The 26,781-nt window shown below is 47.5% G+C and overlaps 1 protein-coding gene across 2 annotated transcripts in view; it reads left to right on the top strand.

The window, feature by feature from the left end:
• LOC138259003 (inter-alpha-trypsin inhibitor heavy chain H3-like) overlaps positions 1–26,781 on the top strand; it is a 534,612-nt gene that overhangs the window by 123,316 nt on the left and 384,515 nt on the right. For both annotated transcript variants that reach the window (XM_069206380.1, XM_069206378.1), the window contains 3 exons: positions 18,018–18,128; positions 19,019–19,147; positions 19,236–19,352. In XM_069206380.1, the coding sequence (XP_069062481.1) occupies positions 18,018–18,128; positions 19,019–19,147; positions 19,236–19,352 (357 nt within the window). The remainder of the gene's footprint in view (positions 1–18,017; positions 18,129–19,018; positions 19,148–19,235; positions 19,353–26,781) is intronic.

Raw genomic sequence — 26,781 nt, 5'->3', positions numbered from 1 at the left:
GAGAGTGGAAGGTCTGTGGTGGCCTGTGACTGGGTGTGGGGAACTGACTGTCCCGAGGCCCACGATGGTCCGGGCTGGTCATCTGGATCCAGTTGGACAGAGCTGCTGTCATCACTGTGGGCCTCTTCTGTGGGTGGGGTAGAGATGTCTGGACCCCTCCTGTCTGGTGACGTTGGGTAGTGGTCCTGCAGGGGTGGAAAAGCATGATTATTGCATCTGTGTGTGTCATGGTGTGCAATGGGTGGGTGAGCGTGTACCCCAGTGCTAGCATTCCTGTGTGGGGGCTTGTGTGATGATGGTTGGGGGGTGTTATGGGTATGTGCAGTGGGCATGCTTTAGTGAGGAGTGTCCATGCTTTGTTGTGTCATGCAGGGCTTGGTGTTGGGATGTGTGGTTAGTGTTAGTAGTACATATGTGAGGAGTTGGAGTGATAGGGGAGGGAGTGAGGGCGGGGGTCTGTGATAGCATGCAGGTAGGGGGATCTGATAGTTAAGATTTGACTTACCAGAGTCCATACCTCCACCGACTCCTCCGAGGCCCTCAGGATGCATAATGGTCAAGACCTGCTCCTCCCATGTTGTTAGTTGTGGGGGAGGAGGTGGGGGTCCGCCACCAGTCCGCTGCACCGCGATGTTGTGCCTGGAGACCATGGAACGCACCTTCCCCCGTAGGTCGTTCCACCTCTTCCTGATGTTGTCCCAATTTCTTAGGTGCTGTCCCACTGCGTTGACCCTGTCAACTATTCTTTGCCATAGCTCCATCTTCCTAGCTATGGAGGTGTGCTGCACCTGGGATCCAAATAGCTGTGGCTCTACCCAGATGATTTCCTCCACCATGACCCTGAGCTCCTCCTCCGAGAACCTGGGGTGTCTTTGCCGTGCCATGGGGTGGTGTAGGTGATGTGTGGGGTGGTGTATGTGGTGATGAGTGTGGTGATGTGTAGTGGTGTGTGGTGTTTTGTGCGTGGATGTTGTGTGGGTGATGGTGTTGTGTGCCTCTGTGTGGTGGGGTTGTCTATGCTGTGCTGTCTCTCTGGCCTTCATCAACATTTTTGGTCGTAGGGGTTTGTGGGTGACGTGGGTGTGTGTTTTATATAGTATTGATTGTGTGGGAGTGGTGTTTGTATGTGTATCAGGTGTGTGTATTTCCAATTGTCCAATGTGGCGGTGTTTCAGAGATGTGTGTGTATTTTGAGCGTGGCGGTGTGTACGGCCAATGGAATACCGCGGTTGAAAGACCGCCGCGTGGATTCATGGGCATGGGCGTGTTTCTGTTGGCGTGATGGTGGAGCTTTTGTTTTCGCCAGTTTATCACTGACGTTTAGTGTGGCGGACCTGTGTGGGTGTCTGAATTTCGGCGGATTCCGAGATGTGGGTCATAATAGCTGTAGCGGAATTCTGCGGCGGTGTATTGGTGGTCTTCTGCACTGCGGTAAGCGGCTTTTACTGCCAATGTTGTAATGACCCCCTAAGACTCTTATTCTTTTGAAAATTCATAACTTGACTTCTGTATGTTGGATTTTTGTCGTTTTTGGTCTTGTTTGATTTCGATAAATTTTACCTATTTTTCTAAACTGGTGTGGTGTCCATTTTGTAGTGCTTTCACTATATTAGTGTGTGTGTTGGTACAAATACTTTACACATTGCTTCCGAAGTTAAGCCTACCTGCTCATGTCAAGCTACAAAGAGGGTGAGGGGGGGTTAACTGATGGTGATTCTCCTTTACCCTGACTAGAGTGAGGGTCCTTGCTTGGACAGGGGGCAACCTGACTGCCAACCAAAGACCCGATTTCGAACAACAACATACAGCAGTAGCTTAGGGCATCACAGTCTTCCCTTAACGACACTGAACAAGTCTGGTACTGCAGGTGTCCCTTCCTGAACATAAACAATCAATAATGGCAATTTGCTAGTTCTATGTGTGCTGCAGGATGTGTGCAACACCCATTGCATGCCCCTCTGCCACAGAAAACTGTCAGCCCCATATTTTCAAGGCGGAGTTAAGCCACGCAAAGTGGCTCAACGCCACCTTGTAAATATGGAAAATGGCACAGCGTCACCAGAGCATCACTAAAAGTGATGCCCTGGTGGCGCTAGAGCCTCATAAATGAGGCCCTAAGATTCTCGTTCTGGGGATCCACATCTTATTTTCTGAGATCCTGGCAGGTTTGCACGTGTCTCAGAAGGATAGCTATTCCTACTTCTAGGTTTAATAATGAAGCATTAACAACACCAAGAAGTTGTTTTAAAACTAACTGTGCAACACACAAATCATTATTTTTACCAATTCCATCACTCTGTTCAATAGTAAGTCTATTTTCACCTCACAACCTAAACAGCGTCATGTAGATTTGCTGAGCACACTTGTCAGAAGTGAGGGTTTCCACGTGCTTCAGAGTTAGCAAAAAGTGCTTAATTTGTGCTTTCCTAAATTTTTATTTATTTTGAAACACTTGTACTGTTCATTTGTAGATATTTAAAGGTGTTGTGTTAGAAGAAAACAATATCATACAGTCTTTCCTTTCACACAAGTAAAATTGTCACATAGGTCACTTTGCAAAGTCCTCAAACTTTGCTGTAAGTGAAAGGAAGTAAACACCAGCCTCCATGTTAAAAATCATAAGCAGCAGATTAAGACTAGCCTATTTCATGTCTATTATCGAACACAGCAAATGTGAGAGGGTAAAAACAAAATATACTGTCTTCTTTAATACTCATTCATCTTCAGAACTCCAGAATAATTGTTTAGGTGCCCTCTCAGGGCTCTAGGGGCTGCTGTAGTTGGGCCCTCTCACACCTCTGGGGCCAGAGCATTGCACCGGCTGCACCACTGGTACCTACACCCTTGTTGTGTCCCAATTTAGTTGCCTTGGGTGCTTAATTTGAGCCGTGGTTTCTGGGGCTCAGCACTGGCGCTTAATTGTCAACATTGGTACTTATGATGGTCTGTCAAATGGTGGCACTGTTTGGCTGATTTTGAGTTGGGCACAACAACAGTTGTTGAATAATTCAATATACATTAAAAATGACTAATTCATGTCACCCCAGCCATTCTTATAGCTTTGGGTGGTGGGAGCACGCAGGGAAGTAAAACGCACTCTCTTAGTAAAATCATTAAAGATTTTTCCCCATTGGTCGTATGGACCTTTTTTTGTTAACATGAAGCATTGAAAGGGAGTCAACATTAAAAAAAATATATATATCTTGTGAAGCCAATGTGACCCCCACAATACGGACCAGAAATCTGTAACTCTAGTAACAAGGGTTTATTTCAGGCTATTAATCAATCCAGTACATAATCATGCCAGTAATATACTCCAACGGGCAAGCTGAAACATCTCAGTAAGTTCAGCCATAGCAAAATAAGGTACAGAATAGTCATAGCTACAGCAATACAAAAACTGAGAATAAGAAATAGGTGTTCCATAAAAAAAAAATGCACTACCTCACTCCAATTTCTTTGTGCTAGGGGACTTTACTATATAGGCAGAAGACACTGCAAACATCCAAGGTACAGATTTGTTAAGTTTGTGTGATATTCTAGGAGTAGAACAACTGGTAAAAGGTCTAACACATCAAGGGGGACATACCCTTGATTTGATAATTGCCCCAACAGACCTAATTAAAGAAAGGGACATGATTCCTGTAAGCTGTTCATATCATATACTAGTAGCCTCTGAAATCTGTAGGCCTAAAGTAATGGAGGAAGAGAAAACAACTAAGGGCCAGATGGAGCGAGCAGTTTGCATGGTGCAAACTGCGAAAATCGCAGTTTGCGCCATGCAAAATGCTGTTTGCGATGCTCATTCACAATTTGCAAGTAGGTACCGACTCGCAAATTGTGAATGCGACTCGCAAATAGGAAGGGGTGTCCCCTTTCTATTTGTGACTCGCATCGCTATGCTAAATTGCTTTGTGACCGCGAATGCGGTCGCAAAGCAATTCGCAGCTACCAACAGTTTCACACTGTGGTAACCCATTCGCAAAAGGGAAGGGGTCCCAATGGGACCCCTTCCCCTTTGTGAATGTTGCCAAAAAGGGTTTTTGAGAGCAGGCAGTGGTCCAATGGACCACTGCCTACTCTGAAAAACTGAAACCAAATGGTTTTGTTATTTTTTTTATTTTGCAACTCGTTTTCCTTTAAGGAAAACGGGCTGTAAAATAAAAATAAAAAACTGCTTTATTTAAAAAGCAGTCACAGACATGGAGGTCTGCTGTCTTCAGCAGGCCACCATCCCTGTGAGTGCAGGGACTTGCTATGGGGTCGCAAAATGAGACCCACCTCATTAATATTAATGAGGTGGGTCTTTGCGACCCCATAGCGACTCACAGACGGTGTCTGACACAATTTTTGATTCGCAAAATCGGACCTACCTACATCTGGCCCTAAGAGTGTAGTTCTGGAGAGAGCATTGTACAATTTAAGGAAGATGAAAGAGAGAAAGATATTCAGCACAAAAAACTGTTATCATGAGGAAGGGATAGTGGATGAGAGCTATGAATATCTACAGGAATCAATTAAAGTTACCCTAGACAAAATAGTACATGTAAAAACCCTGCCACAGTGAGGTAGACCATCAGCACCATACTTTACAGAAACTCTGTAAAAAAAACGTTGAATCAAATGTGAGAAACTTGAAAGGCAATGGTGGAGGATCTCTAAAGGAATTGACAAACCACGTCTAATAATTGCACTTAATAGCTACAAAAACAAAATCAGGAAAGCTAAAGAAAACTACTATACTAAAACTATTATAGAAGCAATAAACAGATCGAAAAAATATTTGCTATAGTGAAAGACCTAGAAAACCTATGACATTTAAAACAAACCTTGAAACCGTCACAAGAGCTGTATGATAGTCTGTCAGAATGTTTCAACAAAAAATTGAGTTAACCATAACTGGTATAAAGAAAGATTCTCTGGTTGATGACCCACCGCTATGTGATGAGTTTATCACTAAAATGCTACAAACAGAGGTGATCAGTATAAAATTAGAAAATATAAAATGATGAAAGAGTCGGAATTCAAATGCGCGGGCCCTGACAATCTCTTCAGGCACTTCACTAGGTCCAATACCATCTAATGTGTGAGAAAGAGCGGATTAATTATATCCAGATTTACTGAAAGTGTACAATCAATCTTTGTCAAAAGGCTCAGTATCATGTTCCTGGAAGAGAGTTTTAGCCACCCCACTATTGAATAAGCTAATGGGAGATATAAATGACCCTATTATTTATCACCCAATTTCCCAGCTCCCTTATCAAGTAACAATAGTAGAGAAGTATGTCAGCAAAAAATTAGCTAGTTATATGGAAAATAATATTATTCTGGAGAACGAACAAACAGGTTTCAGATCAGTACATGGCACAGAAACAACTCTGATTCTAGCCAAGGATGATGGCTGACACACGTAAAGTTGCAGTTCTGATATTACTAGATCTGTCAGCTGCATTTGAGACTGTTAATCATCAACACTAATTCTCAGATTGAAAGGGATAGGGGCGGAAGAAACCTTCTTGGAGTGGATTAAATCCTACATGTCCGCTTATACCAAGCAATTTCACTCCCTCCTTTCCACACGGAGTTTATGATAACTGCACATGGGTTACCCAGGGATCAGCTCTAAGCCTTATTCTCTTTAATATATATCATGTCCGCTATTAACCCTGATCAAATCCTATGGGATCTCATTTGTAAATTATGCAGATGATACTTAGCAAATGATGCCCTTAGAAAAAATTAGCTATACCCTGACAGAAGGGCTTCAATCTTGCTTAAAAGAGATGGCAAGCTGGCTTAGGAAGAACTCACTAAGGGGTTCATTCTAACCCTGACGGTTGGTGATAAAGCGGCGGCCAACCCGCCAACAGGCCGGCGGTCCAAAAAATGCAATTCTGACCCTGGCGGGAACTGCCAACACAGGCCGCCGCATTAACACTCCGACCGCCACGGCGGAACAAACAAACAGCGCGGCGGTCACCGCCAACAGACAGGCGGCAGACAATGTACCGCCCACCCTATCACGACCCACCAATCCGCCACCTTCTCCGGGGCGGGAGCCCCGCCGATAAAAACACGGCGGAAACAGACATTTTCAATGGAAAACGCTCACCTCGAGACACTCCACGCGGAATCCGGACAGCATGGAACCCGAATTGAACATCATACCTGCTCTCGTCTACCTGCTCATCTACCACGAGTACGAACTCCGGCGCAGACGTCAACGGTGAGTACTGCACCTACGACACACGGGAGGGGGGAGGACGAAAGGTTACGGGCATACACATATGCGACCCCCCCACCCCCCCAATATGTACACACCAATGCAGAGCAACAAGTCACAGTGACACCACCCAAACACCCTTTAAAAATACAATGACACAACCAAATTTGGAATAAATATTTATGTACAAAAAAAGCACCTGGAAATTATTGAGCAACCGTGATAAATATTTACAAAAATAAAAAATATATACACATCAGTGTATCACTGAAGTAACAAGTCCTGCACATCCTACGAATCTAACATGTCCGTGGGCCAATGTTCTGCGAAACAAGGGCAAAGCCCACACACGAGACCTGAGTCCTTTGGAGAGAACACTGCAGGGGCATCTGATGTTAAAACTACAGGCACCTCAGGGGGAAGGGAAGGGGGGGCCACCACAGCCACATGAGTCCACGACGCCAGATCCACGAGGAGCCACCATGCCCACTGGACCATCCTGGGGAGTGCAAAGCCACAGTCTCTCAATGTCTCTACAGTAGGTGGGGTGCCCACTGGACCATCCTGGGGAGTGCAAAGCCACAGTCTCTCAATGTCTCTACAGTGGGTGGGCTGCCCACTGTACCATCCTGGGGAGTGCAAAGCCACAGTCCATCCGGTGGATGACAGTCTCCACTGGTCAAGGAGGAGGCATGGTGGGCACAGTGAACCATAAACAGTGCCTGAGACGGCGGTACCCAGCGCAGCGGTGCATGACATGGCGATGTCCAGCGGAGCGGTGCTTGAGAGGAAGGGCCCAGCGGAGCGGTGCTTGAGAGGAAGGGCCCAGCGGAGTGGTGTTTGCAGGAAGGGCCCAGCGGAGCGGTGCTTGCAGGAAGGGCCCAGCGGAGCGGTGCTTGAGATGAAGGGCCCAGCGGAGCGGTGTTTGCAGGAAGGGCCCAACGGAGCGGTGTTTGCAGGAAGGGCCCAGCGGAGCGGTGTTTGCAGGAAGGGCCCAGCGGAGCGGTGCTTGAGATGAAGGGCCCAGCGGAGCGGTGTTTGCAGGAAGGGCCCAGCGGAGCGGTGTTTGCAGGAAGGGCCCAGCGGAGCGGTGTTTGCAGGAAGGGCCCAGCAGAGCGGTGCTTGAGAGGAAGAGCCCAGCGGAGCGGTGTTTGCAGGAAGGGCCCAGCGGAGCGGTGCTTGACAGGAAGGGCCCAGCGGAGCGGTGCTTGAGAGGAAGGGCCCCGCGGAGCGGTGCTTGAGATGAAGGGCCCAGCGGAGCGGTGTTTGCAGGAAGGGCCCAGCGGAGCGGTGCTTGAGAGGAAGGGCCCAGCGGAGCGGTGTTTGCAGGAAGGGCCCAGCGGAGCGGTGTTTGCAGGAAGGGCCCAGCGGAGCGGTGCTTGAGAGGCAGGGCCCAGCGGAGCGGTGTTTGCAGGAAGGGCCCAGCGGAGCGGTGCTTGAGAGGAAGGGCCCAGCGGAGCGGTGTTTGCAGGAAGGGCCCAGCGGAGCGGTGCTTGAGAGGAAGGGCCCAGCGGAGCGGTGCTTGAGATGAAGGGCCCAGCGGAGCGGTGTTTGCGGGAAGGGCCCAGCGGAGCGGTGTTTGCAGGAAGGGCCCAGCGGAGCGGTGCTTGACACGGCGGGGCCCTGTTCAGCGGTACCTGTCTTCACGGCGGGGCCCTGTTCAGCGGTGCTCTTCTGCACGGCGGGGCCCTGTTCAGCGGTACCTGTCTTCACGGCGGGGCCCTGTTCAGCGGTGCTCTTCTGCACGGCGGGGCCCTGTTCAGCGGTACCTGTCTTCACGGCGGGGCCCTGTTCAGCGGTGCTCTTCTGCACGGCGGGGCCCTGTTCAGAGGTACCTGTCTTCACGGCGGGGCCCTGTTCAGCGGTGCTCTTCTGCACGGCGGGGCCCTGTTCAGCGGTACCTGTCTTCACGGCGGGGCCCTGTTCAGCGGTGCTCTTCTGCACGGCGGGGCCCTGTTCAGCGGTACCTGTCTTCACGGCAGGGCCCTGTTCAGCGGTGCTCTTCTGCACGGCGGGGCCCTGTTCAGCGGTACCTGTCTTCACGGCGGGGCCCTGTTCAGCGGTGCTCTTCTGCACGGCAGGGCCCTGTTCAGCGGTGCTCTTCTGCACGGCGGGGCCCTGTTCAGCGGTACCTGTCTTCACGGCGGGGCCCTGTTCAGCGGTGCTCTTCTGCACGGCGGGGCCCTGTTCAGCGGTACCTGTCTTCACGGCGGGGCCCTGTTCAGCGGTGCTCTTCTGCATGGCGGGGCCCTGTTCAGCGGTACCTGTCTTCACGGCGGGGCCCTGTTCAGCGGTGCTCTTCTGCACGGCGGGGCCCTGTTCAGCGGTGCTCTTGCAGTATGTCAAGGGAGTCAGACCTGGCCTGGACACCCTGCTCACTCGCCCTCCGACCGTGCAGTGTCAGGCCCCTTCGGGGACGGAGTCCTGGGCCCTTTGGTGTCGTCCCTTGCAGCCGGGATGGGGCTTGTGGGGCCCTCCTGCTCCGCGCTCCTGGTGGTTGTCCTCTCCGCCCTGCTGTCCTTCCGCTCCTTAGATGGGGCTCTCGGGCCCTTGCCTCCCCTGGCTGCTGTGGCCGGTGAAGTGGCCAGAGTCACCTCCTTGGGGGCAGCCGTCTCTGTCCGCTCACGGCGGCCCTTCAATTTCCGGGTCCTCTTGCCTGGGGGGGTGGCTGGCTGTCCCCTTGCTGCTCACCGAAGTGTCACTGCCGCCAAAGGGTGGACTCCACATGCCATGCACCACTTGCACTTTAGAAGCTGGGCTGGTGGTGGCTGAGGTACCCTTGGGACTTTTCCCAGTTGGAGGGGGTGGGTCGGGGGAGGGAAAGAGGTCAAAATTGGAGAGGTAGTATTTCTTGGGACCAAGGTAAGGGGTAGGAGTAGTGGTGAGAGAAGTGGAGGAAGAGGATGTGGTTGGATGAGAGTCAGGTGTGCTGTCCTTGGGTGCAGGTGACTGGGACGTAGGCTGCTGTGAGGTGGTTGGCTGTTGTTTGGGTGTCTGCCTGCGTTTATGTGTCTTGGAAGAGGGGGTGACAGACACAGTGGGAGAGGACACAGGGGACGTGTAAATGGCAGTGGGGGTGGTGAATGCAGGTGTGCGGACTGTAGTGGAGGGTGTGCTGGTGATGGAAGAACTGGCTGATGTTGGTGTGCATGCAGGTGTGAGTGTAGACGTCACAGGGAGGGAGGAGGGAGACGAGGAGGACGGGGACACAGAGGTGGTAGTGACTGTTGGTATGTCTGCATCTGGCTGTTGCTTGGGTGAATGCTTGTGTTTTCTGTGGTGCTTATGTTTGGATGAGCTGGCCTTGGGTGTTGAGGTGTGTGCAGGCTGGTCTGATGGTGTGGATGGGATAGGTTGAGGTACAGGAGACAGAGAAAGGGTGGAGGCAGATAGAAGAGGGAGACTGGAGACAGGGACAATGGCTGCCGTCAGTGCTGAGGCCAGAGAAGTGAACGCTCGTTGATGGGCAGCCTGACCCGAATGAATGCCCTCCAGGTAGGCATTGCTCCGATGCACCTCCCTTTCCACCCCCTGGATGGCATTCAGAAGGGTAGTCTGCCCAACAATGACCGTCCTCACCAGGTCAATGAGCTCCGCACTGAGGGCAGCAGGGGTAACAGAGGCAGGGGCTGAGGTGCCTGGGGCGAAGGAGACGCGCGCCTTCCTGGCCGAGCGGCCACGGAGCGAAGACTGAGGGGCTGCTGGGAGGGTGGTGCTGGTGGGCTGGGTGGCGGCTGTACCTGTTGTTGCGGGGGGCACAGATGTTGCCGCCACCGCTAGGGAGCTCCCAAACGAGGACGTGTCCGTGTCGCTGGTGTCTCCACCGGCCCCCGTTGTGGTGCTCCCCTCGCCCTCCGGATCACTGGTGCCCTCGGTGTCTGTGTCAGTGCCCACCGGGGCCTGGTGACCTGCAGCTCCCTCCTGCTCCGACGCCAAATCTCCTCCGCCTGATGATGCTAAAACACAAGAAGACAAAGATTTAGGGTGGGGGGAGAAATTAAACAAAGTTGAGTGCATGCCTTATCATTACCCTTTGCGGAGAGGACAGACACAGGTGCCTCGTGCACTAAGTCGCGAACTTGGGGTACACTACTCAGTACTTCTGACTAGGCAAACAGGTCTAGGGACAACAGACGCGCACATGTGTGATGCTGGAGCATGGGTAGCTGCACTTGGCACCCTACAGAGGTGGGGGGCGGGGGCACAGGGCCATGCCTAAGGGAGAGGACTACACTACAGAGAGCGCCCTGGCCTAATGTCACCCACAGCCCTCCTCCCCCACCCAGACGCCTCCAATGCGCATACAGATAGGAGAATGTGCAGATACTCACCCCCTTGTGTCTGCTGTGCTGTCCTCAAGCGCCCATCCAAATTAGGGTAGGCCACCGCCAGGATCCGGGACATCAGGGGGGTCATGGTGCGACTGGCACCCCTCCTAGGTCGGGAGGCCATCCCCAGCAGTGTTTCTGCGGTCTTCCTCGTTCCGCGGCGGATGTCCTCCCACCTCTTGCGGCAGTGGGTGCCCCGTCTGTTGTAGACCCCCAAGTTCCGGACTTCCTTGGCGATGGCACGCCAAATATCGATTTTCTGATGGGCGCTCACCTGTTTGACATGTACAGAGTGGGAAAGAGAAAACGTCACATATCTGCATGTTTGGAGTACATGCCCCCCCTCCCCAACCTTGCCATGGTTCCCATTCTCTCATCTGTCGTGCGTTACACTCCTCATTCCCTCCACACCCCACCAACTTACATCCCCCCCACTCCACACAGGCATAACCCATTCAATGTGCACTCAGTGTACTCACCTGTTGGTCTGGAGGACCGTAGAGTAGCGCATACTGGGGGAGGACCCCGTCCACGAGCTTCTCCAACTCTTCTGAACTGAAGGCGGGGGCCCTTTCACCAGTAGCAGCAGCCATTGTCACTTCCAGACCGAGTTCACAGCAGCACTTGCACTCTCCTGTGGATGATCAGGTCTCGAGTGATTAAGCAGATAGAAAATGGCGGTCACGCCCGCGGCGGTGCGTACCGCGGCGGTGCGTACCGCGACCGCCGGCGCACATCGTCATTGGCTCCTGAAACCCATAGGCTTCAATGTTAACCAATGCGTCTTCGCACAGCGGTCTTCGACCGCCTACCGCCACGGTGTGCACCGCCAGCGCAGTGACCTCACATCCCATTGTCCCACTTCACAGGTCAGGCATCCGCAATTTCAAGGGCCCACATGGCTTAATTTCTAATGCGTCACACAGGCCTAGGCCTTGCTATGCACACATACAAACATATCAAACCATACATTTACCTGTACTGTGCAAGCTGTGTCGTACGTACCTGTGAGTGGATTGACTCTGTACTCCATATTGTCCTTCCTAGGCACCGTCCGCTGGGACTAGCGATGAGAAGGAGGAATCCTCGCGTGTACCGGCCGCTGGTGGACCTGTCGACAATGGAAGAACGCCATATAATACTACGATACAGACTTGACCGAGCCACCATCCATGAACTGTGTGCCCAGCTGGAGCCAGCCCTGATGTCCCCCATCCGCCAACCCACAGGAATTCCCCCTCTAGTGCAGGTTCTGTCTGTCCTCCATTTCTTTGCAACTGGCTCATTCCAGACAACAGTGGCCATGTCATCTGGGATGTCTCAGCCTATGTTTTCCAAGATCTTATCCAGAGTGTTGTCTGCCCTGATGAAACTCATGCGGAGCTACATCATTTTCCCAGAGGAGGGTGATTTGCCTACAGTGAAAGCTGATTTCTATGCCCTTGGACACATCCCCAACATCATTGGTGCAATTGATGGGACCCATGTGGCTTTAGTCCCCCCAAATGACGATGAACAGGTGTACAGGAACAGGAAGAATTACCATTCTATGAATATCCAGGTGGTCTGTTTGGCTGACCAGTACATCTCCCATGTAAATGCCAAGTTCCCTGGGTCAGTGCATGACGCGTATGTTATGCGAAATAGCAGCATTCCCTATGTGATGGAACAGCTACAGAGACAACGTGTGTGGCTAATTGGTGACTCTGGTTACCCCAACCTGCCGTGGCTACTGACCCCAGTGAGGAATCCCAGGACCAGGGCAGAGGAACGGTACAATGAGGCCCATGGGCGTACTAGGAGGGTGATTGAGCGAACCTTTGGGCTCCTGAAGGCCAGATTTAGGTGCCTGCATATGACTGGTGGATCCCTAATGTACTCACCAAAGAAGGTGTGCCATATCATCGTGGCGTGCTGCATGCTTCACAACCTGGCTTTGCGACGCCAGGTGCCTTTCCTGCAGGAGGATGGCCCAGATGGTGGTGTTGTAGAAGCCGTGGAGCCTGTGGAGAGTGAAGAGGAGGAAGACTCAGAGGACGACACAGACAATAGGGACAGAGTGATACTACAGTATTTCCAGTAACACACAGGTAAGAATCACCCACGCCATTTCACTATTGCTTATCGCCTCCTGCATCTGTACTTTCTGTGGTTCCCCCCAGATATTTTTCATTAATTTTTCCCTTTCCCTTCCCTTCTTAGTGCTGTATGACTCAGTGCCTGACTTCTGCTTGGTTTGCCCATGAACTACAGCGTATTGACATTGGTATGTTGTCATGACTAATTGACAGAACAGATATTGAACAGTAATATGTAATACATTTGTTAATAATACAGCATGACTCAAAACTGATTTGTGTGCAAAATGTGATTTATTTACAGTGCTAGATATCGGTACATGTGATTCTAAGGGTGATGGGTGGGGGTGGAGGAATATCCATGGCAGAGTCCAGTTCTCAGTCTCACAGGTGCATTGTCCTTTTGCCTGTGGAAGGATGGAGCAGAGGCAGTTCATGGTTGGACAGGGTGGCAATGTGGGACAGTGGGAAGACTTCAGGGGGTATGTCCTGCTGGCGGGGGTCTTGACATCCTACTCTGTCTTTTTTTTTTATCTCAGGCTCCTCTTACGGGGTGGTTGTTCTTCAGCAGGAGGTGGGGTTCTGGTGAGCTGTCGTGGTGTTGGGGCCTCCTGTCCACTAGCGCCGGCGGAGGTGGTAGGCTGTTCCTGGTCCGGGCTAGTGACAGGTGCCCTGTGTGGTGCACCATGGTCCCGCAACGCGTCTTCTATCCTGTTGAGGGCCAGGACGATGGTCCCCATTGCGGTCCCGATGATTCTCAGCTCCTCCCTGAACCCTATGTAGCGTTCCTCCTGCTGTGCCTGGATCTCAGTGAACCTGGCCAGTACCGTCGCCATCGTTTCTTGGGAGTGGTGGTAGGCCCCCATGAGGGTGGTGAGGGCCTCTTTGAGAGTGGGTTCCCTGGGCCTCTCCTCCCCCCCCTGTCGCACAGCAGCCCTCCGAGCTGCCCGGTTTCCCCCGGCCTCTGTCCCCTGGACGGTGTGCCCGCTACCACTGCCCCCAGGTCCCTGTTGTTGTTGGGGTGTTGGGTTAGCCTGGGTGCCCTGTAGTGGCAGACACACCGCTGATTGAGCTGTCCTAGAGACAGAGGCATGGGCCCGCTGGGTGGGAGCTGTGCTGGTGTTGGCAGAGGGGGTCGGGTCTGGTGTGGCCTGTGGCTGCCTGAGGGGAACCGACTGCCCAGAGATCCCTGATGGTCCGGGCTGGTCATCAGGTTCACTGTCGACAGACCTGCTATCCTCAGTGTGGGCCTGTTCCGGTGGTGGGATGGACATCTCTGGACCCTCCTGGCTGGTGTGTTGTCGTTCGGGTCCTGCATGGGGTAAGAGAGTTTGGTTATTGTTTCTGTGTGTGCAATAGCGTGCGTGTTATGGGTGCCCTTGTCCCCCAGTGCAGGCATTCCCTTGAGGGAGGTGTTGTGAGGGTAGTTAGTGGGGGGGGGGGGTTAGTGCAGTGGTCATGCTTAGGTGATGGGTGCCCATGATTTGTGTTGGCATGCAGGAGTTGGTGTTGGGATGGGTGGGTTGTGCTGGTGAGACATTGTCAGGGAGGATGTGTGCTGGGGGGTTGGGGGTGAGGGTGGGGGTGTGGGTTGGCATGCTGGTGGGGTGGGGGGGATATAGTAGTTGAGATTGGACTTACCAGAGTCCATTCCTCCGGCTACTCCAGCGAGGCCCTGAGGATGCAGGATGTTCAAGACGTCTTGCTCCCACGATGTAAATTCGGGAGGGGTGGGTGGGGGTCCGCCGCCAGTCTTCTGGACCGCGATGTTGTGCCTGGAGACCATCGATCGGACCTTCCCCCGTAGGTCGTTCCATCTTTTGCGTATGTCCTCCCTATTCCTGGGATGCTGTCCCACCGCGTTGACCCTGTCCACGATCCACTGCCATAGCTCCGCCTTCCTAGCTATACTGGTGTGCTGCACCTGCGAGCCGAAGAGCTGGGGTTCCACTCTTAGGATTTCCTCCACCATGACCCGGAGTTCTTGGTCCGAAAACCGTGGGTGCCTTTGGGGTGCCATGGGGTGGTGTGGGTGAGGTGTGGGGTGGTGTATGTCATGATAAGTATGTTGGGGTGTGGTGCTTTGTGCTACTATGTGGTGTGTGTGATGGTGTAGTGTGCCTCAGTGTGTCTTGCTATGGATTGTCTGCTGTGTCTCTCTCTCCTTCTCTCAGTAATTATGGTCGTAGGGGTTTGTGGGTGATGTGGGTGTGTGTTTTATAGTTGGTTGATTGTGTGGGAGTGGTGTGTGTATGTGTATCAGGTGTGTGTATTTGGAATTGTCCAATGTGGCTGTGTTTTGGTGCTGTGTGTGTATTCTGACCGCGGCGGTGTGTAGCGCCAATGGAATACCGCGTTTGAATGACCGCATGGGCGTGACGGTGGTGATTTGGTCATCTCCAGTTTATCGCTGCCCGCTGATGTGGCGGCCTGCAGTGGAGGTCGGATTTTTGGAGGTTTGGCCGTTGTGGGTCAGAATGACCGTGGCGGTTTACCGCGGCCGCGGCGGTGTTATGGCGGTCTTCTGACCGGCGGTAAGGGCCTTTTACTGCCGAGGTCAGAATGACCCCCTAAGTGTATTGGAGATAAAAACAGTCCCCATACTGCTGTCCCTCCAGAGAACCCTGCTCACTCCCGAGTAATTTCTGGCCCTCTGTCAATTCAGAGAATCTTAAGACATCTCAGGCAGTACGAAATGTGGGAGAATATGTGGATGAAAAATTATCCATAGAAACCCATATTAACAAAATGCCAGCCACATGTTTAGGACTGCTGAGGAATCTTAGAAAAATTGTTCCACAACCGCCTCAACCAGAAGAGGAAAATTAATAGTACAAGACCCTGGGCCTGATTTAGAACTTGGTGTATGGAATGCTCCACCACAAATGTGATGGGTATCCCTTCCCCATATTACAATCCCCGTAGGAAATAATAGGATCATAATGAAGCAGACAGGATATCTGTCACATTTGTGATGGAGTATTCCCCTCCCACTCCTACTGGGAGCACCAGAGTACCTAATTAAAAGGTTTTAGAGGGTACAAACAATAGCAGCACAACTTGCACTGAACAAATCGAGATATGACTCTGCCTCCAGCACCCTGAGAAAGCTACTCTGGCTTCCAGTTAAAGAAAGAATTTCCTTTAAATCATTATGTGTGATCTACAAAGGCCTTCAATGGAACAGGTCTAGCGCTGCTACAAAGGAAGTTCAGCCACTACAGGCCTCAGAGGAACCTCCTAAGGTCCTCGCCTGCCAATTTAGTCTGTGTGCAGAGTTTCAGAGAGTGAGGTCTGGGAAAGGTCCTTCCAGTTCAAGGCAGCTCAGTTAGGTAACAGGCTTCCAGCCTCCCTCAGTGCCAGTGACAATCTTAATAGCCTTAGGAAGAACCTAAAAACCTGGCTCTTTTCAAATGAAAAACTAAGGGACCTGATCAAAAGGTATATCCGGTGCAGAAGTAGGAATGTTTTGCATTTAGGATTGTTGTTACAGTGCCAAGATATCTGCAAGGTGAGCGCTGCACTTTATATATGTTTGTTATTAATATATTATTATTATTATCATTATAATTTCAGTTTTCTCACCTAAACATAGGATAGCTATACAATCACCTAATCAAGTTCTAATTTCTGAGTTAAGAAGGTTCAGGATGATGTCAGCATCCGTAGAAGCCTTCAGGAAAAAGGAATAAGTGTTTAGTATGAAGCTTCACACTTACAAGAATAAAGGAAGCAGAGAGGTCTGTATCCCTCAAATTCTAAAAGGAATCTGTCCTGTCAGCTAACTGTGTGAACACTAGTTAAAAGCATCTGAAACTTCAACAACATTCATATTTTTTCCAACACTCTCCAGGAACAAATCAATTCATTACTTGTGATGTGCATTTGCAACATCACTCCGATTTCTCATTGCATTGAAACTGAGACAGTAGCTGCAACCTTGAATATCTCATGTTCCTGGTGCATGATGAACAGGAGGCTTCTTCAAGCTCTTTGCCAAGTTTCTCTTCAAGCATCACTATCAGCCGTCTAATACATACAATACTCCTTTCTCTAGCAAATGAGAATCGTGATAAGGCTCCTGCAAAGAAATAAAGAACACTCTGGCAAGGCAAAATGTAGGCCTCAACTGAAATACATTTAACCTAATTAAACTATCATTTAATATGAATTTGAATACATGTTTATGCACACACAAGTCTAGCTTTCAGAATAAATGCAAACCATAAATAAAATAATGCATGTTTACTTATGCACTTATACCTTGAAATGTAAGTGTAAAAAGTGAATGATTGCAACTAAATATATTTCAACTGAACTTTAGTGCACATGTGTCCAAATCTTTTAGTCTCTGCAATGACTACATTTCATTAATACGTTTAAATGCTCCACACGCGTTAATAGGATTAAGGCACACACTGTGTATAATTTCGTATAAAAATGCATGATTGTGCAATGGTGACGGGTAAAGGATGGAGTCTAAATTGCGCTACGGCAGTGGCCTGGAAAAGTCTAAATTACTCGCTTGTAGGAGTGTGATGGTTTTGTTGGTAATATCACTGACAGCTGTGGCAAGGGCAGTGGTTGGTGTTAGCTGCAGTAGCCTCCTGATAAGGAGCTTAGCAATTCTTTTTTTTTTTTTTTACAAATTAAGACCTTGCTGCCCTTAACATACCTCCAACTTCCACGAAATGTGGTATGGGGTGGCTCAAGGATGCCACCTATCATAGGGGGGAAAAGGAAAAGAGACAGGCAACAGGGAGAAAGAACCCTCTTTTAAATTGCAAAACAATGACAGGTGGAATGGAAGAAAGAAAGAAGCAATGACATAAAAGCATGATTTGAAAGAATGTCAATTTTGAGCAAAAGGATGTATGTATATGGTATTTCTATTGCGTGAGGTTATCCAAACTGCAGTAGGGCTGCACAGGAGCAGACGATTCTAGGAAAGAAAAATATCCTAGGATTCTAAATACTCAAAAAATAGTTTTAAAAAGCCATTTAAATAAGCTGCTTCTAATAAAATACTGAAACATATTGATTTAAAACCACCCTTCAGATACTTACATTATTGATCAAATACATACTGGGAGTAATAAAGCAATCACCATAAATTACTACTCTTAGCAGGCACTTTCCTGGCAAACACTTTTCGAGAAATGTTCCTGTCAAACACAATTTACTTATCAGAATATGTGACACTTTGGATGGGCTGTGCTTTGATTTAATGACTGAGTGTACCAATCAATGCTCAGCATATGTATATACTTCTTTTGGTGTAGTCGTTTTCTATCCTTCACTTTGCTGTAGTCTTACATTTTAAATCTTTTTTTTTCCGTGAAAAGATTATCTTTAACCTATAGTTCTGCTCCTTCCTACGCCCCTTAGATTGATGTTCACATTTCTGAGACACAGGCTATCACATTCTTGGAAGCGGAGGCATCCTTCTTGACTGATCAGTTGAAGGAGAATGTGCAAAAGTCGGTCGCCGGAAAGAAGGTGAGGAAAAAAAAAGCATTGATCATGACAGGGAGTTGTCACTTGTAAATAGATTCAGCCTCAGATAAAATAACTAGACAATTGTGTAATAGCAGAACATGGTAAACATTACTGCAGTAGCAAGGAACGGCATTTGCAGGTTTCGAATGCCCTTGAACGTTCGAGAACATACACACACAATTTGTGATTTCACAAACGTATTAATGAACTATTCTAATATTAGGAATGATAGCAGATTTAGACCTGTCAAGCCCTGGACTGAATACCGTTCGATGGTAGGAATCAGGGGTGTACCACTGGCCCCTCAACCCCCGCATGGGGGGCGGGGGAGGGGTGCTGTGGGAGCTCCAGGGAGCACCCTCAGCACTGCTCTTGGCCTGAGTCCGGATGGGGGACCCCTTCATGCTCTTTGCAGGGGGGGCATCCAGTTTCGTTAAGGCACTGGTAGGACAGAGTTGGAAACACGTAAAATCGGGGGAGTTTTCTCATGTTGAAGAAAACAATTACAACTGCAGGCATTTTTACACACTCAATAACAGGCTGGTTAAAATGATCCTGTAGAAATGTTTCCGCCTAACACGGCTAAAGTATGAATCCAGAAAATTATTCCACATGTACTGTTTTTAAAACTTTGGGATTTGGAAAGTTTGCCAACTTTTTGAAGTTCATAAAAATTGCAAAGTTTTTAAATATATATGTGAATTTGCAAAGTAAAACGTTTCACAGCTACACACACCCCATAGCTTAAGCATGAGCATCTGTTCCTATCATAATTTATAGTTGCAAACCCTGTAATAAATACCATGGTCAGTATTCTCTGTTATTCACATTACATGTATGTAGCATGAACGATAGTGATCACATGACATTCTTCTGGCATTCCTATGCAGGGTCATGTCTTATTCAGCCCAACAGTTGAGGAACAGAGAAGCTGTGCAGATTGTCCCACGTCCCTTCTGGATGGGGACTTCCTTGTTAAATATGAAGTTGACCGAACCAACTCTGCAGGCGAAATTCAGGTATATTTTTTAAAGAGGGAATACATATTTATACCTTTTCACTTAACATCTTCTGGGTCATTTTAATACACGATTTTCTGTATTATAGATAGTTAATGGGTATTTTGTGCATTTTTTTGCACCTGAAAATATTCCACCAATGCCGAAGAACATCATATTTATAATTGATAGGAGTTCCTCAATGAGTGGGCGTAAGATTCAACAGGTGAGTTTGCTTTACTTTTCATAAAATAATTGTATATTTATGTAATCGTCTCTTTTTAATAAATATAATGGTGATGAACACTTAAATAGCCATTCTTCGTGAGGCAATTCGCATTTATGGAAGGGAACTGAGTGATGTACTTTTTCAATTAAGCTGCTGAATTGTTTGGTTTTAGGAGTGGAGAATGAACTTGTGAGTGAACTATATATTACCAAGTGTGGACACGGAAGCAGTCTTCTGTTTCTGGGCAATATCTCTACGGCCCAAATCCCGTCATTAAAAGAGGACACTAAAAAGGATCATCTCATGAAAGAATCATGGGGATGACATGTAAAGAGTGATGGCGCTTTAGCCTTTGGCACAACATCCAGGTTGGCCACTAAGGGTGCCGAGCATACTGCTCACACAGGACCATACATTTAGGAGTAGAGAAGAAAGTGTTCTGCAAGTAGTGAGTTAATTCACACAAACTTGGAACCTTGGATGAAGGATTCAAAAAAGAGCTGAGGAAGGAAATATGAACCCAATCACAAGTAGGGAGACACCACACTACTGATGGTATTGACTGAACCTTTTGCATATTGGAGATAAGTTCTGATACTGATGGGGCATGTGTAGATGCAGGCAAGAACGAATGGCCATTACAAGTTTAAAAGGGAAAGGGAGATTGAAATATACTTACATTTTAGATCACTCAATAGAATAGATGCTGTGTATTGTGCTATGGAAACATGCAGGTCTCAGATCAAAGGACTATTTTCTTTAAGCTGTATGCCTACTTTTTTAAATGTCTTTATTGAGATTTTTTTTATAAATATTTGCACCTTCTCCTCTCTCCGTCTTACTCCTCATCAATGCTTTAGAGGTGCCATTTGTGTAACATTTTTCTCAATTTATAGGAATCACAAAACAGCATTAACAACTCTTAGTATCTGTTACAGTATTATTCTGTATACAGTATGCCCAGCAAGTCAATGCTATCTCCTCCTCCTGCTTCAACACATTCTGCATGCTCCGAAAGATCTACAAATGGATACCCATGGAAACCAGAAGACCAGTCACCCAAGCCCTCGTAAGCGGCCAGCTGGACTATGTAATGCGCTCTACGCAGGTACCATGGCCAAACTCCAGAAGAGGCTGCAATGCATCCAGAATGCCTCCACACGCCTCATCCTGGACATCCCCCACCACTGCCACATCACAGAGCACCTGAGAACCCTGCACTTCGTCCCACTCAACAAAAGAATCACCTTCAAACTCCTCACCTCTGCTCACAAAGCACTGCCCAACACTGGACCATAATACCTCAACAGACGACTCTCCTTCTACCCCCCGACCCAGCGTCTCCGCTCCGCCGACCTCTCAACTATCCCATGCATCCGCAGAACTACAACCAGTGGTAGATCATACTCACACCTCACTGCCAAAACGTGGAACATTCTTCCCACCCACCTGCGCCAGACCAAAGACCTCCTTACCTTCAGGAAACCTCTCAAGACCTGGCTGTTCGAGCAGTAGCAGCACCTCCCTTCCTTCTTCCACCTCCTCAGCACCTTGAGACCCTCACAGGTGAGTAGTGCGCTTTACAAATTCCTGATTGATGTCCAGATGGGCATAGTGAAAGGTGTATGTCTAGTCTTTTGAATTGCTGGGTCCCAGCATATGAGTGCAGTTCTATTCTTAAACATACATTTGAACACTGCCACAGCCATGGTGCTGTGAACAGTATTGGGCTTTTCCCCTCACCAGTTTAATCATACCTGCTTCCTCTGGCCAAATTTCAAAAGTATTCAGACGTCATCCTATAGGTCTGCTATTGGGTTCTTTCATAATTCTCAGTCTTCCTCCCCTCTTAGCGTCACCCCTTCACTCATCCATCCAGAGTATGAGGATCCTTCCTCCACCTGCCATCCAAGTTATTGCTGTCAGCCGCTTAGCTAGCACTAGCACTAGATCTAAGAAACTGTTAGCTACTTTTTTAGGCTTCGGACACTGAGACAGACCCAGAAACAAATCTAAGGTTTATAAGCCCTTCCCTGCTTAATGTAGTCTCAAAATGTATGGGTACATGCTCCCAGTATCTAGTGTTTAAGGGACAACTCCAGGCCATATGGAAGTAATCTGCCACTGGGGATTTACATCAGGGCACAGCAGAGTTTCTAAGTCAATTATCTAATGGACGCATTACTGTGACCGTCCACTGCTCTCTTTTTCAGGCGCTACTTTTTATTACTTTTTGTTTAAGCACTCTACAAAAGTTCATGTGTTTTTCAGCAGTCTCCCTTTTGTACTTTTCCCTTCTATGTTGTTCCCTGTTTAACATTTTCTGTTGTCCATGTGATTTCCCACCCTCCCGCCCATATCCAGTTAACCAGGTGAATCTAGATTTGCTTCCAATGCCCTTCCTGCCCACCCTACATTGTCCTTGAGCTTCCCCCAGGCCATCTCATCCATTCTCAGTTCTCTGTGTCTTTATCCCAGCCCCTCCTGGCCACACTCCATTGTCCATGTGCTTGCTCCAAAGTCTAGCTCACCCTCCTTTGTCCGTGTGCCTGTTCCAAAACCTCTCACCCACACTCTGTTGTCCCTGCACCTCCCCTAGCCACTTCTGCTTACCCTCTGTTGCTTGTGTGCTACCTATACCCTCTCATTGGGCCTTTCCCCCGTGACTTTTTCTCACACCCTCTCTCCATGTTGCCTCATCCCCCAACCCACTGCCCCTTTTTTGGGGAGTAAGTTAAGGAACAAGGCAACACAGAGGGTGGGAGGGTAGGAGAGAAGGCTTTTGGTGTGGGCAGAGAACAGTCAAGAGTGGGTGGTAGAGCACATGGCTAAAAGTAATTTTAAAAAGTGCTAGAGTTTGGCCAGTATGCTGGCCACAACATAGCACTTTTTAATTAAATTATCTTTAGTCATGCTTCACAGCAATCACAATGCTGTTCAGCATAACTACAAATCTTTGACAAAGCCAATAGCCAACATAGGCAAATGAAGTCACGAAATGTCTTAACATTTGGAAATGTGTCCACATTTTGGAAATATTAATACTATCTCGCAAACAATTATGGAAATTAAAAACATACACATGGACTTTATTTAGAGGCCAAGAGAGGCTACAGGAGTTATCCCTGGAATTAAACTTGTTTCCTCTGCCACTGTCCTTCTGAGCCCTAGACTTGGATGTTTCTGGAGCACTGTGTCACAAGGGTAAGGTAAACAAGGGCATGTAATCGACCTGTTCAGTTTTCTTTTTACCTCTCACATCTTATCAATCTTCAATACCCTTAGTAGCAACGAGGATGCCGATGAGAGGCTTGTTGTAGTACAAGGAATTTGAACTTTCACCCCTTGTCCCTTCCCAAAGTACTAGGAAACCTCCTATTTTATGTTGAAGGGTCAGAGGAGTGGCACAGAGTGAGTATAATTCCACCTTTTCACCTGCCTAGGTGAATAATTGATTAAAAAAACAAAGACTGGCAAAGAAAATAGCTCTGGTGTTGGTGGCTACAATATTGGCCATGACAATGCTTGCTTTGTTTTGTTATGGCTTTTGGAAAACTGTGTAGTTTGGGACACTGCTAGACCCACAAGAATCTTAACAAAATTGAATAAAACAATAATATTTATTTGGTCTCAAAGAACACACCTTGCCGTAGTAGTCCCTTCGACTTTGTGTGCGAGTCTGCTCCGTGTGAAAGAGCAGAATGTTGTCACTCACAGTGTAGTTAGCCAATAGCTGAAGCGGGCTGCCTGCTGCCCCATATGGTGTGATGTAGTGGGCAGAAGAAAAATGTGAATGACATAACAGTACAGTGGATGAAAATGGCTGACTGAAAGCCTCTATAAGTACGTATATTATACATATGATTTAAGTAGACCTAAAAAAAGACCACATTGAAGAGTTGAACAACAAACATTAGGAATGAAGGCATCTAGTTGAATAAAAAACTGAACAGACTTTGAGGGACAACGTTTTGAGTGGGGTTAAAGTGAGCATGTTGAGGGGGAAATCAGCTAGCTGGGAGTAAAGCATGCAGCCTCCTGTAGAATAGGAAGCCTGGGGAACAAGAGAAGGCTAAGAGGAAATTTGCCAGACTCAGTGGAGAATGGGCAGGCAAGTATAAAGTGGGTAGAGTGAGGGGAAAGAAGGCATTCTTGGGGAAGAAAGGGCATATTGTGGAAAAATGGGTAGGTAGAGGTGACAGTATCGAGATTCTGAGGTAGAATGGTCAGTTTATGGAGAAAGTGGGCAAACTTGGTTGGAAAACAAGCAGGCTGAGGAAAGAGCTGAATGACTGTGGGGATAATGGTAACAAGGGGCAAAGCTCGCAAACTGAGGGAAAATGGGCAGCCTGAGTAAGAAAGAATCAGAGTTGGGAAGAAGGCCGTTCTAGAATAAAGTGTGCAGATTGAAGGAAAAGAAGGCAGACTCAGAGCAAAGAGAGGATAGAAAGTGGAAAGCCAGAGGAAAAAGTCAACAGGCTCTGAGGGAGACTAGGCGGGAGAATATGCAAATGGTGGGAAAGAAGCTGGTTGCAGGAGGAAAATGGAATAGCAGTAAGTAAGTGAAACAGCACCCTCCTGTGAGTATGTTAACCCGATCCCTATATTCAAGCAGGCTTTGTGGATAGTCAGAAAACAGTAAAACAGTTGTAGGGATAAAGCCTTAACTGTCAAGTGACCTCTGTGTCAAGTAAAGCACCTTCAGCAAGCCCTAGCTTTTTAGCTAACAGCAATTGGCATGGTGTGATTTTTTTAGCCTTTGTTTACATTATTCAAGTAAAATTAGCTCCAACATGCAATGTGATATTAATTAAAAGCAGTGACTATTTTACTTAATAACTTTTTATCTCACACCAATGACTTAACTGTTTTTGCTCATGTTGACTGTAGGGGTATATTTGTTTATAATTATAGCCTCTTCTAAAAAAGTTAAAACTGGTTTAGGGCGTCACGTATTAGACAAGACCTCTTGCGTACAAAATGATACTACCCATGCAAATAATTGATGCCTCACCTGCAAAGAAAAAAAATGTGATCCATCCCTATAACTATTATTTGGTACATCAATTTATGCCACTCTGACGTTGCCTCAGATGTGGGAAAGATAGATGGAAAAAAGTGACCTTGGTGAAAGTTTGGGGACAGACAGGTGAATTGAGGGAGGAATACTGTTGATGATATTTCCCATCAAAAGGCTAGTAACTTAACTGATGGATAATTAGAAGGTTGGAGGTAGTAGGCGTTAGGCATAGGACCTGTAGATAAAGAGGTCAAAGAAGGTAGGCATAAGAGAGGTGTATAGAGTAGGAGCTAGAAATCAGAAATGAGCATGACACCGAGAAGAATTAGGGATGGAAAGAGTTTAAAATCATAGTAATCTGTTCTGGTTGTTAGAAGTGTTGGATATCATTTAAGGGCTGTCCTTGCAACACCAGAGCTCAGACATTCAAAGAGCAGCATCCCAAAAAAAGGCAAATAGGGCTCTTAAAGTTATGTTTTGCTTTTCAAGCTTCCATCCAATGTCCCTCACATGACTATTGTTAGAGTGTGACCTTTAAAATCAATATTAACATGAAAAGCTTGCAATATAATATGTGGTGAAACTGCATAGAAATATGTTAACATAGAAAATAATACACACGTTTGAAATGTGCCCACGGGGAGTGGCCACCAATGTATACGATGATTAATGAAACTGATTAATGATGAATTAATAATGTACTAACGTTTGAGTTTGTATTAACATATTATAATTAAGAGTTATGTATTTTGGTTGTGCTAAATTAATCAGTAGGCCTTAGTTAGCGAGGGTCTGGGCTTAGCTGCCTGGTCTCATATCAAATGTGTTTTTCTAACGTGAAATGTGCTGTTTTCCTGAAGGACACGAAGCTGTACTTTTCCAGAAGCTAGAGATATGTGTGTGTAGCCGTAGTAAATTCTTTCTCATGGGACCCAACTTGCTCAAGGAGACATTCTTGCTGAATGCAACAGTGAAATTCGCAACAGGTGCAAGGCCGCCTAGACTAGGAGAAGACAATGGGACTACTGAATGGAGTGGAAAGTGTAACTTTTCTTACCTGACATTCCACCCGATGAAGACGTCAATCACAGGAGCCAACCGACTGCTTGAGAACTGTGTTAGGTGGAAAACTCTAATAAGGTGTGTGAAGAATTATTGGACAGAGATAATGATGCACCCAATATTGCCCAATGGTAAATTAGAGACTTGTTAGACTGTTTTGATATAATCGCTTGACCGGAGGAGAAATTAGACATTCTTCGCCATTCTTCTTCACCAATCCTTGCCATTATGAGCCATTATTTGAGACTTTGATACTTCAAACCATCCTCAGTTTATTATTTGCCTGATACATGAGGGAAGAGCCTTATTCTTTAGCTATGCCACACTGAGACTTTGCCCGGTCCTATCCTTGCTGATGCTGAATTGACTGATGTCCTGAGGACGAAGACTGATTGCTGATTCTTTGGAGGGGTAACTATCTGATGATAATTGAAACTGTCTGTTCGCCTTTTCTTTCTAGGTACCAACTGCTCTTTTGATAGAGGCCATAGTTAGACTTTTTCCAAATTTGTGTTTGCGAAATCGTTTTGATGAAGCCCAACATGCTGATGCTAATTTGAGGTTAGTTAAGGAGTTCACTAATATCGGATGCAAATAGAAAAATGACTGAATTCTTGCTTTGTTGAATAATGTACTAATGATACTCTGCTAAAGGTGATTCATATTAACGACGTGCTTCATTCTAGATGTTCATAATCTATACTTTGATTAAGTTCTGCTCTGATTGTCAAGTGATAGTGGTTTTGACGTGCTTGTTGCTATTAAAGCTAATAAATATGATATTAGATTGTAACTAATAGGGAATAAATATCCCAACACTTAACTAGATTTGTGTGGTTATTCATGGCTGAAAGGTCATGGTGCGTTCGCTGTATTGATCTATATTGAGTGTTATAGATCAGCTTAAATGAGTAGTTGTTGTGAATATTGATGGACTTATCGACATATTGATTGCGATGCCAAAAGATATCTTGTTCTGGGAAGTCTCCAAACGTGGTCAAAATGTTCATTGGCCTAGACGTGTCTCCTTGTAAGTTTACTTATCAAGGTTCTGACGCGTTATCAGTTTTGGTAGCAGACGATGGTTAGCCCTTTGGGACCCCAGGACGAGGGATCACTGTTTGAAAATTGTTTTAAAATAATGCAAATTGGAGAGATGATGTGCCCCTAAGTACTGAATGACTTTCCTGGAATCTCGTAGCCTGCCGAAGTGAGATGGTATGTTCTTGGCGTCTAGTGATAGTGTGAATGAAATAGGTTTTGCGCTTGCACAGCTTATGCATACCGCGGGTGAATTGTGAGGTTTGTGAGAATTTTAGGCCATGTAAAGTTTAGTAGGAGTGT

The sequence above is a fragment of the Pleurodeles waltl genome, chromosome 9, assembly GCF_031143425.1.
Source record: "Pleurodeles waltl isolate 20211129_DDA chromosome 9, aPleWal1.hap1.20221129, whole genome shotgun sequence".
NCBI classification, from domain to species: domain Eukaryota; kingdom Metazoa; phylum Chordata; class Amphibia; order Caudata; family Salamandridae; genus Pleurodeles; species Pleurodeles waltl.
This window is presented reverse-complemented; position numbering and strand designations above follow the sequence as displayed.